General features: G+C 40.9%; 1 protein-coding gene across 1 annotated transcript in view; it reads left to right on the forward strand.

Moving 5' to 3' along the window:
• The window catches only part of BICD1 (BICD cargo adaptor 1), a 381,554-nt gene that overhangs the window by 313,063 nt on the left and 48,665 nt on the right, over positions 1 to 19,826 (forward strand). The window contains 4 exon segments of the mRNA XM_040438955.1: positions 5,066 to 6,148; positions 15,164 to 15,187; positions 15,189 to 15,246; positions 15,249 to 15,302. Of these exon segments, the coding sequence (XP_040294889.1) occupies positions 5,066 to 6,148; positions 15,164 to 15,187; positions 15,189 to 15,246; positions 15,249 to 15,302 (1,219 nt within the window).

The raw sequence follows: 19,826 nt of genomic DNA on the forward strand, positions 1-19,826 counted from the left end.
AAATAAAGCTGAAATATTTTGACTCAAATTTATGACTATCATGAAGTACAATGTGTCACGAGAAAACAATCTCTGAATGACTTGGATAAATAAAGGCGTTCCAAAGTTATTACCACATAAAGTGAGATATGTCCGTTTTGCAAAATTTGGCCTGGTCAGGAAGGGGGCAAAGGGCCCAGATGGGAAGTGGTTAAAAGTGGGTTTTGGAAATTTTCTTAAAAATGTTAATTGCTTCTAAAATTCTAAGCCTTCTAACGTCCTAAAAAATTTAAATGACATTTACAAATTTATGCCAACATAAAGTAGACATATGGGGAATGTTAAGTACTAAATATTTTATGAGGTATCACTTTCTGTTTTAAAAGCAGAGAAATGGAAATTTAGAAAATTGCGAATTTTTAAATTTTTGGGGTAAATTCAGGATTTTTTCATAAATAAAGGTGAAATATATTGACTCAAATTTATGACTATCATGAAGTACAATGTGTCATGAGAAAACAATCTCAGAATGGCTTGGAGAAATAAAAACATTCCAAAGTTAATAGCACATAAAGTGACACATGTCAGATTTGCAAAATTAGACGTGGACACGAAGGTGAAAAATGGTTTGGTCTTGAAAAGGTTTAACAAGCTTGTAGTAGATCAATTTGAGAAGCTTCAGTGAAGCAAGAGAGTAGGGTCTAATAATTTGAATAAAGGCCAAATGGACGCATTAAACAGCCTAGAATCTGACACCAGTATTATGTGCAAGCCATCCGATAAAGGGGGCAACGTGGTGTTAATGGATCATGGTACATACGGTAATATGTGTCAGAGTCTATTGGACGATAAGACGTGTTATTCTATCCTTTCCTCTAATCCCACAACAAATTTTTCTGATCAACTTGAATACATGGTCGTAAGGGCCTGTGAAAATAGACCAATAGGCAAATTCCCACATTTTATGCCCTTCCTAAAATACATAAGGGTTATCCTCCACTTAAGGGACTTCCCATCGTTTCGGGTGTGGGATCCATTACCCACAGTATCAGTACCTATGTTGATAACATCTTACGTCCTTTTGTGTCGTGTCTACCATCTTACATAAGAGACACAACAGATTTGTTACTTAAGATTGAGAATATTCATGTAGGTGAGAATGTCCATCTAGCCTCGATTGATGTAGAGGCTCTTTATACGAGTTTCCCCCATAAATGGTATATTGCAGCCGTGAAGTACTTCTTAAGTACCCGTGGGACTCAATTTAAGCTACACTCTGAGTTTGTTATTCAAGCACTTTAGTTAATTTTATTGCATAACTATTTCATCTTTGAAACACGTTTCTTCCACCAGCTCAGGAATACGGCTATGGGTAGCCCCTGTGCGCCAGCTATGCCAACCTATTCCTGGCCTGGTGGGAGGACACCGTTGTGTTTAATGAACCATGTCGTCGATGGGCCCCCATTATACTATTTTGGTGGAGGTACTTTGACGACGTGTTTATCCTGTGGGATGGCACTAGGGACTCATTCTCTGAATTTGTGACTCACCTTAATATCAATACGATAGATCTGAGATTTACTCATGAGATCAACAGCGATAGCATTGCGTTTTTAGATATCCGTATCACAAAATACCAGGGGAAGCTGCACACTGATACTTATAGAAAACCTACGGCTATCAACAGCCTTTTACAGTGGGACAGCTATCACCCCGTAAGTCTGAAACGGGGCATCCCTAAGGGACAATACCTTCAGGTTAGAAGGAATTGTTCCTCAGATGAATCCTTCTATCATCAGGCTGCGAACATGCGTAACAGATTTCAGCAACGAGGATACCCTAGTAACGTCCTTAGAGATGCCTTTCAACACTCCAGTAGAATCGACCGCCACTCCTTACTAGTAAATAAAGTTCGACATGACCAGTAATGTCATTAGAATCATCAGCACATATGATTCCGAAAACTAGAGAGTGTTAGGGCATCCTAAGGAGATATTGGGATATCCTTCTTGCTGACCCTGATATAAAAGATGTTTTCCCTTCTGTATCAGCAATTACTTATAGACGTGGAAGATCTTTAAGAGATAGGCTGGTACATAGTCATTATCAAAGACCGACAAGAGCTACAACATGGCTCAATCCGAAGCCGGCGGGTACGTACAAATGCGGTGGTGATTGCATTTGTTGCCCCTTCATTTTAAAATCTAAACTATTTAACAGCAATAGTACCGGGATAACATATACCATGCGCGATTTTGCAATCTGTCGCACACAGGGTGTCATCTATCTCTGTACCTGCGGCTGTCCTCTGAACTATGTCGGTAAAACTAAAAGCGAATTAAGGAGACGAGTTGGTGAGCATCTAGGTGATGTGAGAAACTGTAGGGACAAACCTATCGCACGTCATGTGCTAGATGTTCACAATGGTGACGTTAATACCCTTAAATTTCAAGTTATCGAGGTTATACGACAGTCACAAAGGGGTTGCGACTGGGACAATATAATTCTCTGCAAAGAAGCTCAGTGGGTATACCGCCTTAAAACGGTATATCCCCAGGGATTAAATTAGCAGATTTCATTTAACTGCTTTATCTAGGTGTTTTTCTCCCTCTTCTCTAACTAACCGTTTCTATGGTGATTTGCTAAAAAAAAATCCTTTTGAAGTTTAGGATTACCTCCCTTACATCGAACCGAGATTGGTTCATAAATATAGTTATCAATTCTGATGGCGATCTGTGTGGGACATTATTTTTGTGTCCCCACAGTTACATATCTATCCCCTAACATAACCCCATTATTAAGAAAAGGGACATCCTTGCACTCACATAAAATGTATTTATTTGCATAATCTTATATATAAAGCGCCAATTCACCTAGCCCAAGAAAACGAATGGCATATTCCTTTAAATATGCCATTCTACTTGCCTTCAGTTGTTCTAACCGTTGCCATGGCTCCCCCCAGTCCCTATGTACGCTCCTTGATGCGCTCCATACACTGGAAGCATCATCGTCACGAGCGCTGATGCACTTCCGGCTTTGGAATCACATGTGCGTTCCATGCTCTTCGCGTGCGTTCCACCGACCGGAAGTAGCGGTTTTATTAGTGCCGGTGTTCTGCCACTTTTCTATACCCGGACAAAAATCTATACCCGGAAGTGATGTAGCTGCACCGGAAGTCACGTGGACGCGTTGGAATCAGCTGGAGGAGGGGTGTGCGCGCTGCGCAAGCGCATTAGGCTAAAGTATAGTAATCTGGCAGAACGATGCAAGCCCGTAATCTATATTAATTTGTACCCTCGCGGGCTCGCTTCGCTCGCTACGCATCGGGCTCGACCTCGCTGCGCTCGGCATTTGCTAAAACTAACTCTATGCCGCCATTGATAGTAAAGAAAGAAATGGATGGTAAAGAAAGATGGATGGTAAAGAAAGAGATAGATAGTAAAGAAAGAGATGGATAGTAAAGAAATGGAGGGCTGGGAAAATGCAGGGGCGTTCTGCCAGATTAACATACTTTAGCTGAATGCGCTTGCGCAGCGCGCACACCCCCTCCTTCAGCTGATTTCAACGCGTCCACGTGATTTCCGGTGCAGCTACATCACTTCCAGGTATAGACTTTTGTCCGGGTATAGAAAAGTGGCAGAACACCGGCTTTGTGATTAGCTGTCTGAGGAGGAGGAGTGCTGCATTAGCGCCAAATTCAAGCTATTTAAGGCTGAATCGCAATTATGTGAGTGCACCTTACTACACCAGGATGCCTATATCATTCTGCCACTATCATTTATGCCTATGAATATTGGATTGCTTACCTTGGTCCCATGATGAACCAGCTTGAATACTCTGGGGAAACGCGTCGGGATAAGCATTCATCATATCCACTGGCAGGGTCACAGTAGGTGACAGCGAGGGCTTAGCCACTGAGAGGTGGGGTCGTCCCTTTCGGGGCGGGTGCTCCGCCTTTCGGCAGGGGTAGCTTTCACAGGGTTACATCAGGGAAAGATTCCCCCCTGTCCTGACCTCACTTCTCGTATGCCAAGTATCCAAGCCTTCGGTCTCCAAACTGTAAGTTGTTGAATCTTTTTTTATTTGGATGGTACTATCCTGGACACGTCCAAAGTAAGGCTCTGCTTTTTCTATTTGGCACAGTATGTTATCATATCTTCTATATGTTGTGGGGTATTATTTTAATATCTAGGAGTAAAAATTATGTTTTAATTGAAAAGTCATTTTCTTCTGTGATAGGTATTTCGTGCACTTTTCAACTCTATAGTTTTTTTTTGTAATAGCTATTTCTGCACCATCAATCTGCCTTTTGACCCCTTACTCGACAATGTTTTTTTCAGTAGAAAGATTCCACATATTATTTTATCATATGCTGTTCTTTGCATCTTTTGAAGCCACTACTTTTTTTTATGCACTTCTGAGGACATTATTGTTTCCTCCAATCCAGACAAGCTTCATACTCTATTGGAACATAACCAGTTCTACAATATACTAAAAACAATCACCAAAAAAAAAACAAAAAAAAAAAAACATAAATGTGATTTAAACAATAGGTTAATTTTTAATGTTACATTGCCTTTAACTTAGATTATACATGTAAATGAATAAAATGTAGAGGAAACTAAATGTGAGAATGCTCTATTGTATGCCATAGAATGCAGTGCTTCACCAATATACATCTTTGCTTGCAGTCAATGAATGGTAACATTTTTGTTTACATCCGGAAGCAAAAAAAAAAAGATCTTGCAATGTGTTGCACACAGCCATAGGCCTCATTATAACAGTTCTTTTTTACACTAAAGTTGGCAAGGTGATCATCTGGTGAGTACACCAATACAAGAACTTTTGTTTTCAAATGCTCTCTGCTGTGGGTCATAGAGGTCGCAAGCAGGGGGACTACAAAATAGTATTTCCATTCACTGAGAGAATGCAGAGGTATTAAATTGTGGGGAACCAGTGGGTAAGATCCTGAGAAATTCCTAACTTTTACCAACTTGGAGTTCAGATGTCATACACTATTTTCTGTCTTTGTATCTTCTCATAGTAACACAAGTGTTGTATTAATCGATTCTTTTTTTGCTTATAGGTGGAACGGGAGAAGGCTATATTGCTAACCAACCTGCAAGAGTCTGAGACTCAGTTGGAACATACAAAAGGAGCCTTAACTGAGCAACATGAGCGGGTTCATAGACTTACAGAACATGTGAACACAATAAGGAGGCTTCACAGTGGCAAAGAGTTGGACTCTGATAAAGCTAAAGTTTCAGAAGATGAAACCCATGACTATGAAATAGATATCAATGGACTGGAGATCTTGGAGTGCAAATATAAAGTAGCAGTAACCGAGGTGATAGACCTCAAAGCTGAACTAAAAGCCTTAAAAGAAAAATACAATAAACATATAGAGAGCTACACAGAGGAGAAATCAAAGTTGGACTCGAGAATCCAGATGTATGATGAACAAGTAACAGGTCTTGATAGGGCAAGTAAGGAAAGTGGAGAAAAACTACTTGTTATGGAGAAGGAGCTTCAGATTATGACTGCTATTGCAAATGAAACCCATAATACCCTTAATACTGCTCAAGATGAGCTAGTGACTTTTAGTGAAGAACTAGCCCAACTCTACCACCATGTTTGTCTCTGTAACAATGAAACACCAAATAGAGTTATGTTGGACTACTATAGGCAAAGTAAAGTAACTCGCACTGGAAGTTTAAAAGGTCCTGATGACCCTCGAGGACTACTTTCACCAAGGCTAGCTAGGAGAGGTTTGGCTTCTCCACTTGAAGCGAGAAGTCCGTCTGAACCAGTACCAAATGATAGCATAGAATCCAGCAAAGAACCAACCCCTCAGAAGTCTGCTACTGTATCCCCTGTCATCACTGCCCCCCCATCCTCCCCTGTATCTGACGCTAGCGATATTCGTAAAGAGCCAATGAACATCTACAACCTCAATGCCATTATCAGGGATCAAATCAAACACTTACAGAAGGCTGTGGACAGGTCCTTACAACTGTCACGTCAGCGAGCTGCAGCAAGAGAACTAGTGAACATGATTGATAAAGACAAAGAAGCCTTAATGGAAGAGATTCTCAAACTGAAGTCTCTGCTTAGTACCAAACGAGAGCAAATAGCAACCCTCAGAGCAGTATTAAAAGCAAACAAACAGGTAATACCACCAGCATGACCGCAAGTTCATCCAAACAAAAGAATACATAGAGTCTGTTTATGTGTAGTGCCAGTTTCATACGGTTCTGATAATGCCATACTTTGATTTCATATTAGGACAACAACCTCAGGACTCTCTGACTCAGCATGATTCTTCTGAATTTAGATTGTAAAAACAGTTCTATAATCTGCACCCTAGAATCTGGCCATATTAAGTCTGTGTGAAACTGATTTAGTTCTGAATGTTCTAAGTGGTCAAAATCCTCAAGTACCAAAGGAGTAGTATTTTTTTTTAAATTGACCAGCTGAATATTTTAATATCTGGCAAGTTTATGTGAACTCTGTCTGTTGCAGTTTAACTGAAGCCACTACTAGGGGAGGCTCACTGCATTTAGATTGACTAAACTCGATAATACTGGAAATCAGTGTTCAGTAGTAGAGGCTTCAGCCATCTGAAGGGGTTTTCCACTACTATGATATTGATGGCCTATTCTCAGGACATTTTCCACTGTGTTGTTTCCCTATCCCAATGACATCATGGCCACATCAGAGGCATGGCAAGCTTGTAAGGCTCTGCCCTGTCGACACAACATCATTAATGACCTTGCCACTGCGGGCAGTATTCTGCTCATTCTCTTGGAGCCCGCCCTGTAGACATGATGTTAGCATTCACAAATCACACGTCAGTGTTTTGGTCAGTGATTTCCATCAGTGATTGTGAGACAAAACCTGGAGTGGAGGCTACACAGAAATAAGGTATAAGGGAAAGATCTGCACCTGTTCTTTCTTTATAGCTGCACCTGGTTTAGGCTCAAAATCACTGCTGGCAATTATTGACCAAACACTGACTGTGTAAATAAGGCATTAGGGTGGGGTTGGATCTGTGATGTCCGAGCTGGGAGGAGAAGAGAGACAGAGATCTGATGCTACAGACACTCCCCGAGTACTGGGATGTAAAGTTTGGGTGCCAGTCCCAGATCACAATTACTCTGGAGGAGTAAAAATCCCCTCATAACTTCATCATCTGAATTATACAATGCAGTAAGGTTGAATGCTGGTGTTATTTAATTATTTTGTGTAACTGGAAAACCCCTTTTAGGGAGTGCTTTTTTAAAGTAAACTGGCTTGACATCCTGACTGATCCTTTTGACAGAAATTTGTCAAGAACATTTGCAGCAACATTTAGTAAGAGTCAGTGTACTACCGAAAATAAATGAGACATGTTGAAGTGCTTACTTTTCTGACTGTAGTCCCTTAGCATTTGACAACAAGCATGTGGTACACCGGTCTTGATATCACCTGTGCTACCAGAGGATGTACTTAATTTATCACAAGTCCTCGACCTAACACTGGACCTAAATATATATTAAGCATCCATTTTTTTCCATTCACTTTGCTGATAGAAGGCTACCAAACATGCCATTGTGGGTTCCAGTTGTGAGACAAGCTTTCTGTACCCACAGCAGGGGTTTCAGAAGAACCCCCACTTTGATGCCAATATATAGTCATTTTATCCCTTTCTGGCACCCCCCTTTCTAACCAATCCCTGCCATCTGTAATATATACAGGGTGGGCCATTTATATGGATACACCTTAATAAAATGGGAATGGTTGGTGATATTAACTTCCTGTTTGTGGCACATTACTATATGTGAGGGGGGAAACTTTTCAAGATGGGTGTTGACCATGGCGGCCATTTTGAAGTTGGCCATTTTGAATCCAACTTTTGTTTTTTCAATAGGAAGAGGGTCATGTGACACATCAAACTTATTGGGAATTTCACAAGAAAAACAATGGTGTGCTTGGTTTTAACATAACTTTATTCTTTCATGAGTTATTTACAAGTTTCTGACCACTTATAAAATGTGTTCAATGTGCTGCCCATTGTGTTGGATTGTCAATGCAACCCTCTTCTCCCACTCTTCACACACTGATAGCAACACCGCAGGATAAATGCTAGCACAGGCTTCCAGTATCCGTAGTTTCAGGTGCTGCACATCTCGTATCATCTGAAGGCAATCGTCTATGCTGTGAAGATACGAGATGTGCAGCACCTGAAACTACGGATACTTGAACACATTTTATAAGTGGTCAGAAACTTGTAAATAACTCATGAAAGAATAAAGTTACGTTAAAACCAAGCACACCATTGTTTTTCTTGTGAAATTCCCAATAAGTTTGATGTGTCACATGACTCTCTTCCTATTGAAAAAACAAAACTTGGTTTCAAAATGGCCGACTTCAAAATGGCCGCCATGGTCACCACCCATCTTGAAAATTTTCCCCCCTCACATATACTTTTTCACAAGATTTTTCATTTAATCAGCAGGATCAACCCTGTCTGGCAATATGCCTAGTTTAAAAGGATTGATCCTGACAGGTGCATTTTATGTCCATAAATTCTGTATCTCCACCCTCCCCTTAATGGCACCCTAGGCAGTCACCTATACTTTCTACTGTTGGAGCATTGAAAAACGTAGACATCATGAGATTCTTTAAAGTGACCTTATTTCATCATAGAAATCAAGTAAAAAATCATATGGTTCAACAATTGACTTTCCAAAGGCACTATAAGCACAAGCATGCCATCAATTAAAGATTAGTGTTGAGCGCGAATAATTAAAAAAGCTAATTTTTATCTCGAATATCGCAACTTCGAGAATTTGCGAATATTTAGAATATAGTTCTATATATTTGTTTTTCGAATATTCGTCATTTTTTCCATCTGAACACATGATTCTTCCCTGCTTCTTGCTTGTGAGCCAATGAGTCATTGGCCCACAAGCAACTTAAGCAGGGAGGAATCATGACTTGCTGAATATTCTAAAAAATGAATATATAGCACTATTTTGAATATAATTCTATATATTTGTTTTTTAGAATATTCAGAATTTTTTTCCATCTAAAGTGAACAGTGTTCACTTCAGATGGAAAAATATGACGAATATTCTAAAAAATGAATATATAGCACTATATTCAAAATAGTGCTATATATTTGTTTTTTAGCATATTCGTAATTTTTTTCTTCTGAAGTCATGATTCCTCCCTGCTTAAGTTGCTTGTGGGCCAATGACTCATTGGCCCACAAGCAAGAAGCAGGGAGGAATGAAAAAATGGATAGAAAAAATGACGAATATTGTAAAAAATGAATATATAGCACTATAAAATATATTGCTATATATTCATTTTTTACCCACGCCTGTATTGATCGCGTAATATTCGCATATAAAGCGATCATTACCTTGCCGATTTTTGAGTAAAAAAAAAAGAATGTAGAATATAATGAATATTCGAATTTGCGAATATTCGACAAATATTCTACAAAATATTTGCAAATATTGCGAATTTGAATATTGCCCCTGCCGCTCATCACTGTTAAAGATATACACTTACACTTATTATTATTATTATTTACATGTATGTTCTTATTTTTCTACCCGTGGAACCTTCCCCAAACTTTGGATACTGTTCTTGAACTCTTGTTCTTACCACTCATTGCCCATATTCTTATCACTTTCTAAGTTTCTCTAAAACAGGGTTTAGTGCCTACATGAAGTATGGTAACACTATAAACAGGGTCTTCAGGATGATAAAGTTTATTTACAGCCATCCAGGAGCCTTAAAACTTTCAAAAAGTTCCAGTGAAAATGGCCACAGAGTGGTAGAACCTCTCCACTTTTATACACATACACTTAAATTTGCATAAACTCTATACTCCAACAAGGCATCTAACTTTACTAACCTATATATGCATGTATAACCTTTGACTCTCTGGGGGGTCCTCTCATGGTCAACATATGGCTAACAGATGGCTCGCTAGACAAAACTTCTTTGTCTTGTTAAAGCTTATTTTAGCAGGTTCACCATCCTTGGAATGTGGCTAATAGCCTCCATAAGCTGACAATATGATAGATGCACAACAGGTGACCTAAATATAATTTACTGTTGACCTCTTATTCAATAGTTTTCCAGGCAGCTGTTAGTTATAAACATCTATATCCAATATCTTGAAAGTTTTGAACCCTTCAGAATTTTCTATATTTCTGCATAAATGTGACCTAAAATTACAATGGATTTTCGACAAAAGTCCTAAAAATAAATATAGATAACCGAATGAAACAAATAATTAAAAAATATTAGACCTGGTAATTTGATTTATTGAGAAAAATAATCCATTATCACATGTCTGTGAGTGGCAAAACTATTTAATCTTTGCTTTCAGTATCTGGTATGACCTCCTTATCCTCCATAGCTGCAACTAAACATTTCTGGTAATGGTTGATTTGTTCTGCCCATCATCTTGAAGAACTTTAGCCCATTCCTCTGCTCAATTCTGTTATGCTGGTAGGTTTCCTCCCATGATTGTTCGCTTCAGGTTCATAACATTTCTATTGTATTAAGGTCAGGGCTTTGACTTGGCCATTTTAAATGAAGTCAATTTTCACAGTAAGTCTAATTTGGCCATTAGGACAAATTTATGCAGATATGAAGACTGTACATACAGTCACAAGAAAAAAAATTACACCCTCTAAGAAGATCCTAACTTCTGTAATTGCAGGCTCAGATGAACAGCAACACATGACAAATGACACTGTTTCATTATTTATTTACCAAAACTAGGCAGAGGAGGTATGTGAAAAATGCAGAGAAGGTATGTGAAAATTTAGTCCCCCTTACTGCTTCCATAGGAACTAAGAGGATAAGTAGCAGCCAGCTGCTGCTAATCAAATGTCCTTATTAATTGATCATCAGCAAGTGTAACTTCCTATCTATAAAAGCAGGAGCTTTGGAAATGTGCTGGTCTGGAGCATTAGCGAAGCAACTATAGTTCTCACATACAGCTTTTACTCCTGCATAACAAACGGCTACAGTAATAATGCTGGGGCAACATTACATGGATTTTCAAAATGCTGATGCTCCTGGCACCTACAGTGTCTCAACACTATGCAGCATGCTGCCAGATCTGCTGGTGCGTAGAAGCTCTCCTATCTGTCTCACAGTGGAAAGTCACGATCAGGGGTCCCCTCAACCATATCCATAATAGGACATATGGATGGGGGAGAAAGCCCCTTTAAAAGAAATGTGTCAACAGAAAATGACCTATTGTTTAACTCCTTTAGCCACCAATCAACAGCGATTGCGGCATCTGTGAAGTAAGACAGAGGGATGCTGCTCCCTCTGCCATCTAGTCAAAGCCCCCACAGTGAAATTGCAGGGCTCTGATCGGTTACCAATGGGCCTGCTGAGGCTTCCCGGGCTGTATTAGTAACCTCCCTGCTAAGCTGTGCACGAGGCAAAGCTCAGCAGGGAGCGCGTCAAAATCCTATTCATCCTAATAGAATCTCTGTTAGGCCTATTGCACACGACCGTATGGCTTTTTCAGTGTTTTGCGATCCGTTTTTCACGGATCCGTTGTTCCGTTTTTTGTTTCCGTTGTGTTTCCGTTTCTGTTCCGTTTTTCCGTTCCGTTTTCCGTATGGCATATACAGTATACAGTAAGTTATAGATAAATTGGGCTGGGCATACATTTTCAATAGATGGTTCAGCAAAAAACGGACTGGAAAACGGAAGACATACGGATGCATTTCCGTATGTGTTCCGTTTTTTTGCGGACCCATTGACTTGAATGGAGCCACGGACTGTGATTTGCGGCAATAATAGGAACATGTTTCTATGTTAAAACGGAACGGAAAAACGGAAATACGGAAACGGAATGCATACGGAGTACATTCGTTTTTTTTGCAGACCCATTGAAATGAATGGTTCCGTATACGGACCGTATACGGAACGCAAAAAAAAAACGTCCAGTAAACGGGGGAAAAAAAACGTCCGTGTGCAATAGGCCTTAGGGTGAATGGGACAAGGGATCGAAATATCCCAGGTTCTAGTCCCCTAAGTTACTGTGAAAAAAGGTAAAAAAAAGTAAAAAAAATATATATTAAAAGTTTAAATCACCCCGTTACCAATTTTCCATATAAAAATATTTAAACAATAAAAAAATAGACGTAACATGTATTACTTTCCACAAATGTCTCACCTATTAAAATATAAAAAAAATTCATGTGCAGTGTGCACCGTAATGGAAAAAAAAACTGATTTGACATTTTTTGGTCACCTTGTCCCCCAAAATTTTTTATAACAATGATCAAAAAGTTGTGTGCCCCTCAAAAATGGTACTAATAAAAACCACAGTTTGTCCCACATAACTGATACAAAATATAAGCCCTTGTACAGCTTTGTGAAACAACAAAGAACTATACAAGTTTGGTGTCGCCATATTCATATTGAGCCCTAATATAAGGACGTCATGTGATTTTTAGCGTGCAGTGAACGCTATAATATCAAAACCCAAAAAACTTTGCTGGAATTGTGAGTTTTTTTCAATTTAACCCCACAATAATTTTTTTTCCTGTTTTCCAATACATACATGGTAAATTAAATGGTGCCATTAGAAAAATTACAACTTATCCCACCAAAATAAGCTCCCATATGGCTATATGAATAGAAAATTAAGAAATTATGGCTATTGGAACATGGGGATGAAAAAATTTAAATGCAAAAACAAACACCGGCCCGGTACTTAAGCGGTTAAATCACATTTTTAACGTTATGTGTTTAATTTTTTATTTTATTTTTTTCTCTCTCAAACAATAGATTCTTATACTTCAGATGATGAAGGCATATTAGTAAAATAGCTCAAATGCCAGAGTCTATCCCATACATAGACATCAATGGGCAGATTTATCTTAGCCTGGTCGGCATACGCTGGACTATGATAACTAAGTGCGCTGATTTATGATGAGGATTAGGCTGTCTGTGCGCCTGAACTGAAATCTACACCAGCATATAAGATAGCAAATGTGGCAGGGTCCCATTCTTTTCTGGAAAGTGCCATTTTAAAAAGTTGCAACAAAAAGTGGTGTATTTTAATGATAAATTTGGCCCAATGTCTTTTCATATATGACATCGTTGTTACATTAATATTCATTCCTGTGATGACCTCAGCACATCACTATGCATAAGGGAAGCTTCGCCTCCTGTACTCTGCACAATTCCTAATTGGACAAGAGTTCTGCAATGTGACCACCTGCAAACATTAATATGCATAAGAGAAGTTAGGCCTATTATTACACTTTATCATGGGTAATTGGCTACAAGTTTTTCAGCATGTTTCAACATAAATATCTAATGTATTGATCCATCTTCCCCTGATTTCATCGTCACTAAAAGTGTTTGTTGCTCATAACGTATAAGAGTTGATATTTATTATACTCACTTATGTAGCGCTACTATATTCCGCAGCCCTTTACAGACATTAGCATCAGCTGTCCCTAATGGAGCTCACAATATAAGTTTCCTATCAGTATGTCTTTGAAGTGTGGGAAGGAACCGGAGGTACTCGGAGGAAAGCCATGCAAACATGGGGAGAATATACAAACTCCATGCAGATGTTGTCCTTGGTCGGATTCGAACCTAGGACCCCAGTGCCGCAAGGCACTGGTGCTAACCACTGAGCCATTGCACTGTCATTGATAAATATTCAATAATAAGTATCTAAAAGAATCAGTGGAGTATATAAATCTGTCACTAGGACTACTTTCACCACTTGCCGGCAGAGTGATCCGGCAAGCAGTTCCGTTGACTAAACTGCCTGCCGCATCCGTCAATCTGCATGCATACGGACAGCATTTGTAGACGGATCCGGATGCGGATCCGTATTACAAATGCATTGGGCAAGAACGGATCCGTCTCTCCGATGTCATCCGGAGAAATGGATCCCGTTTTATCTTTTTTTCACATTGTTACCAGTCTGCGCATCACAGGGCCGGATCCGGCATCGCAGTATTTTTAATGCCGGATCCGGCACAAATACATTTCAATGTAAATTAATGCCAGATCCGGCATTCCGGCAACTGATCTGAATTTTGGACGGAGATAATACCGCAGCATGCTGCGGTATTTTCCTCCGTCCAAAACGCTGCTCAGTGACTGAACTGAAGACATCCTGATGCATCCTGAAAGGATTTCTCGTCATTCACGATGCATGGGGATAAAACTGATCAGTTCTTTTCCGGTATTGAGCCCCTTTGACGGAACTCCGTGCCGAAATAGGAAAAAGGCTAGTGTGAAAGTACCCTAAGACTACATTTATATCTGTGGCAGCAATTCCGGCAGGCTGTTCCGACAGAGAAAGGCCTGACGAATTCTCGGGATCTGGCACTGCCGGATGCAACTGGAATGCCCGCCAGCCCCATTAACTATAATGGGTCTATCGGTGATCGGCCACAATCCTGGGAAAAATGGTGAGAATTGGCCAAACAAAAAATTCTGCATGCTGCGGTTTGTGTCCGGCGATTCCAAGCATTCTCTGCGAGAACTGACAGCCGATTAACCCTGCCGCACACGTGAAAATAGCCTAAGACTCCATGATCTCATGACTAGTCCTAATCAGGAAGCATATGTTTTAATCGATCACCTGGAGACCTCTGTTCTCTAACAAGATCACTAATAACCAAGCTATTTCTTTAACTCTTTGCTGAACTCTGAGGTAGAAATATAATATAGAACAACAAGTTGTCTGACTGAGACAACATAAAGAATTATCAAATAAAGCCTATTATATCTAATAATATCACCTATTGTGAATGGTGGATCCTGTCTTATCTATATAGAGGTGTTACTTGTCATTGTAATTCTGTCTTTGGTCATAAGGATAATGGAGAGTGAAAAGTTACCTGTACAGACTGGAAATCATGACCTATTATTAGACCTTGTGGCCATCGTGAAAATTTCTGAATTACATACATTTTTAAAAATAGATGACATGGAAAAAAAAACCTTGCTAATAAAAATATGATTTACATAAAAACATGATATAAACGATAGGTCATTTTCTGATAACACATTTCCTTTAAGTCCACAATTAGATAAGTCATTAACCGGTTAAATAGCTATGAAGCCTTGTTTGGGGCATCGACTAGAGTGTTATTCCAAAGTCATTTTTTGTCTGTTTCAGACTGCAGAAGTAGCACTTGCAAACCTTAAAAAATAAGTATGAAAACGAGAAGACCATGGTAACTGAAACGATGATGAAACTACGGACGAGCTGAAGGCATTAAAAGAGGATGCTGCCACCTTCTCATCACTAAGAGCCAGTGTTTGCCACCAGGTAACAATGCTAAACAGCTCTGTCATTAGTGTTCTAATTTTGAATTTGGTGCTTTGAAATCTAAAGGAGCAAAAAACAGGGTAAAAAATGGAGAACATGTCCCAGGGCAGCGGGCCTCCACTACCTACATCAACAATGCCGAAAAACAGAACATGGCTTAAGCCACTGGTATGTGAGCTCTGCATAGCAGTTTATGATGGCACTCTTTTGTGTTCACTTTATGGGATTGTATAGTAGTACAGAGATGTAACTTGAAGTTTCTAGACCCTAATGCAAAATCTTCAACAGGGCCCTCCATCTACTGTGTATTATTTTAGACCATTGGTATCTTTATATCTGCAGATGGACCTTTGGGTTCCATCAGGCACCTGGTGCAACTGTTACCTTTCCTCTGATATAGCTAAGCCCTGTAGTGGTGTAAGTGCTACCATTGGGACAGTTTTACTCAAATAACAAGACACAGGACATCCTTACAAAAATTGAAAAGTTCAAATATACGTAGCTCTGCTTTTATTAAAAATTATACTAAACCCTGATAGAGCAGTAAATTGGAACATGTACCTCAAAACCTACCTTTACCTTGGAATACATCAGACCTATGTGGCGCTTTAAAGAAATTAGATATTGGTTACATATGACTACAAATTTGAATGGGCGCCCATGTAAATCAAGTAGAATAATACCCTCAAAGAGGGACTCTTACTGTAAGAGAATGATCTGCCCCCCTAGTTCGCTATGTTTCTAATTTACTATTTTTCGATGTTATAGCTTCTTAGTAGTGTTGAGCAAGCATGCTCGGCCGAATACCAGTTACCGAATTTGAGTCTCCTCCGCGCATGCTTCGCAGCTGCTAAGCAGCCAAAAAACATGCAGGTAAGTACTGCCCTCACTGTAATGCAAGTAGCCATGTTGGCTACTGGCATTACAGTGGTTGGCTGGCCGGAACGCTTCATTGGGTGCTATATAGCACCCAATGATGCGTGTTCGTCTCATTCTAAGTCAGGGAGAGCTGAGCATAGGAAGGGACAGAGAGTGTAGGGAGTGTAATTGAATAAAAATTTTCTACAAAAACATATTTTTATAGACCCAAAAGTCCTTGTAAGGACTATTGTGTGCGACAGCAGCAATATATATTTTTAGTGCATCCTGCACTAAATTGCTCAGTGTTAGGGAGAGCTGTGCATAGGAAGGGACAGACAGTGTAGGGAGTGTAATAGGAAGACTTTTATACAAGAAACTTTACAGAGACCCAAAAGCCTTTTTAAGGACTATTGTGTGTGACAGCAGCAATATATATTTTTAGTGCATCCTGCGCAAAATACAGTGTAATAGGCCACAGCGGACAGTTAAATTCTTCGAGCCACATCTCCTGTGTAAATTGTGCGCATCCCTAAAATTTCTGTGACATCCAGTGCACTTTCTCCGTAGACGGTGTCTGCTGCAGACAGTTAAATTATCCACGCCACATCTCTTGTTTAAAGTGTGCACATCCCTAAAATATCAATAACATCCAGTACACTTTTTTCGTAGATGGTGTCCCCTGCGGACAGTAAAATTATCCGCGCCACATCACCTGTTTAAAGTCTGTGCATCCCTAAAATATCAGTGATATCCAATGCACTTTTTCCGTAGACAGTGTCTGCTGCGGACAGTTAAATTATCCGCACCACATTTCCTGTTTTAAGTGTGCGCATCCCTAAAATATCAGTGACATCCAGTACACTTTTTCCGTAGACCCTGCGAACTGTGACATTACCTGTGGTACCAGTCCTGTATAACGTTTCCTCATCACAAATACCTTTGTACATTTTTTTGCACACACTTCCAAATCCTATGCTACTGTACGTGTGACATACTTTCAAGCATATATCACATTTAAAATGAAGAAGGCGAGCAGTAAGGGACAGGGAAGTGGCCGTGATTCTGATGGTGCACGCAGAGGGCGTGGCCCTGGGCGTGGAGAAACAGTGCCTGCTGCCAGAGCGCAAGAAAAACAATCATCCAAGATACCTAGCTTCATGACCCAGTTTGCAGGGTGGTCAGACCTGGTGGTCAGTTGGATTGCAGCAGATAATACTTTGAGTTGGGGTTAAGCACCACCCTGTCCTTCCACCAAGTCCAGTCTCAATAGCCAGAAGTCTTGGTCAACACAATCCTCATCCTGATCCTCCTTTCTCCCACCATTTACAGTCTGGCCAAACAAGTGATCCTACACTTGGATATTCCGAAGATCTCTTTTCATCGCCATTACTTGATTTGGCCTTCTTACCAAACACGTTTGAAAAGGTACATGAGATCTTGTGCCCTGATTCCCAACCTTTTGAACATCCACAGTCACAAGAACATGACGGTGGGGAACGGCAGTTAGTGTTTAATGAGGTGGATGATGATGAGACAAAGTTGCCAATGAGTCAACCGCAATTACTGTCTCAAGAAGTTGATGAAGAGGATGAGACACAGTTGTCAATCACTGAGGTTGTGGTTAGGTCAAAAAATCAGGAGGATGATCAGAGTGAGTAAGTGGAAGAGGAGGTGGTGGACGATGAGGTCACTGACCCAACCTGGGAAGGTGGAAAGCCGAGCGAGGACAGCAGTACAGAGGGGGGATGGATCAGCAGCACCGCAACAGGCTGGAAGATGCAGTAGGGTGGCAAAGGGAGCAGGCGGGCCACACCACACAAACCCGCAACTGTTCCATGGAGCAACCCTTGCGGAAATCCTCCCTTGCCAAGGGGTAAATGTTCCGCAGTGTGGCGCTTTTTTAAGGAAAGTGCGGACGACAAAAGAATACTAGTTTTCAACCTGTGCCATACAAAAATTAGCCGGGGTGTGAACACTAGCAACCTCACCACCATCAGCATAATCCGCCACATGGCATCCAAGCACCGTAATAAGTGGACGAACGCTTGGGTCCACAATCTGTGTCTGCGGGTCACACCACTGCCTCCTCTTCCCCTGTGTTACGCTGGGCCAATCCCCTGTCGAAGGCGCAGGCCCGGATGCATCCTGCCCTGCACCTGGACCTTTGCAAGCACCATCAGCGACCACATCCTGTTCTGTGTCCCAGCGCAACATACAAATGTCCTTACCCCAGGCATTTGAATGCAAGCACAAATACCAAGCCACCCACCCACAGGCCATAGCACTAAATGCGCAACTTTCCAAATTACTGGCCCTGGAAATGTTGCCATTTAGGCTTGTGGACACTGAGGACTCCTGCAGCCTGATGTTGATATGCTTAGGGGATATGCTTAGGGGACAAACAGCACACCGCTGCAGAGCTGTGGCAGGGGATAAGAGACCAGACTGAGCTGTGGCTCTTGCCTAGAACCAGGCATGGTTGTGTCTGATAATGGCCGTAACATGGTGGCGGCTTTGGAGCTCGGCAAGCTCAGACACATCTCGAGCCTAGCCCACGTGTTTAACCTTGTAGTTCAGCGGTTTCTCAAAACCTACCCCAATTTGCCTGAGCTACTGGTGAAGGTGCGCCACGTGTGTGCACATTTCCGCAAGTCACCGACAGCTTCAGCCGGTCTGTCAATGCTGCAGCAGCACTTGAAATTGCCAGCTCACTGGCTGTTGTGTGACGTGAGCACGTGCTGGAACTCCATGTTCCACATGTTGGCCAGGCTTTGTGAGCAGCAGAGGGTAGTAGTGGAATTACCATCTGCAACATGGTTGTCGCCTTTCCAGTAGCTTCCGCTATTCACAAGCGAGGAGTGGGCTTGGATGTCTGACCTCTGTGAGTTTTTAAGAAACTTGAGGAATCAACACAGATGGTGAGCGGCGATAACGCTATTATCAGTGTAACCATCCCACTTCTGTGTCTACTCAAATGCTCGCTGCCTCACAATTAAGAGCGACGCTTTGTATGTGGAAAGAGTGGAAATGAGGAAGATATTACACTCAGTGATAGCCAGACCATCCTCAGTTCGTCTTCTCAGCGTGATTGGACAATGAGGAGGAGCAGGAGATGGTTGCCTCCACTACAGAGAGTAGTACCCATGAAAGTTAAATTTTCCTCTAAAATAGTTTTTTTCTTCGGTTTTGGTGTATTATTGTCAGTCTGTAAAGTGGCGTACTATTTGGACAACATCGTCCTCAGCAGCGACCTGCGAGTACAAGATGCATCCAGACATCCTGCCCATGCTGTTCCAGAACGATTTTGGTGGAGTTTCCATTAATTTCTGACATTTTCCTATGAACCAGGATCCCTCCCCTCTTCAGAGCAGGGGGGTACCTGGTTTAATGCTTGGGTTTCTCCCATGAACTTCCATTATACTCGGGTGCTCGGTCGAGCACCCGAACTTCCCAATGTGTTTGGCCCAAGCACCCGAGCACTACGGTGTTCGATCAACAATACTTCTTAGGCATCTGTAACAATGATTTATACTGTTCCATCCTGTTTTATTGGGTCTGCTTATCTCCTTTCGTCTGAAGATCTTCCTGTTTTGTGCAAGCTGCCTAGATATTTGGCTGGCCAAAAATCGATTCACATAACTGAAAGAAT

The sequence above is a fragment of the Bufo bufo genome, chromosome 1 (assembly GCF_905171765.1).
Source record: "Bufo bufo chromosome 1, aBufBuf1.1, whole genome shotgun sequence".
Classification (NCBI taxonomy): domain Eukaryota; kingdom Metazoa; phylum Chordata; class Amphibia; order Anura; family Bufonidae; genus Bufo; species Bufo bufo.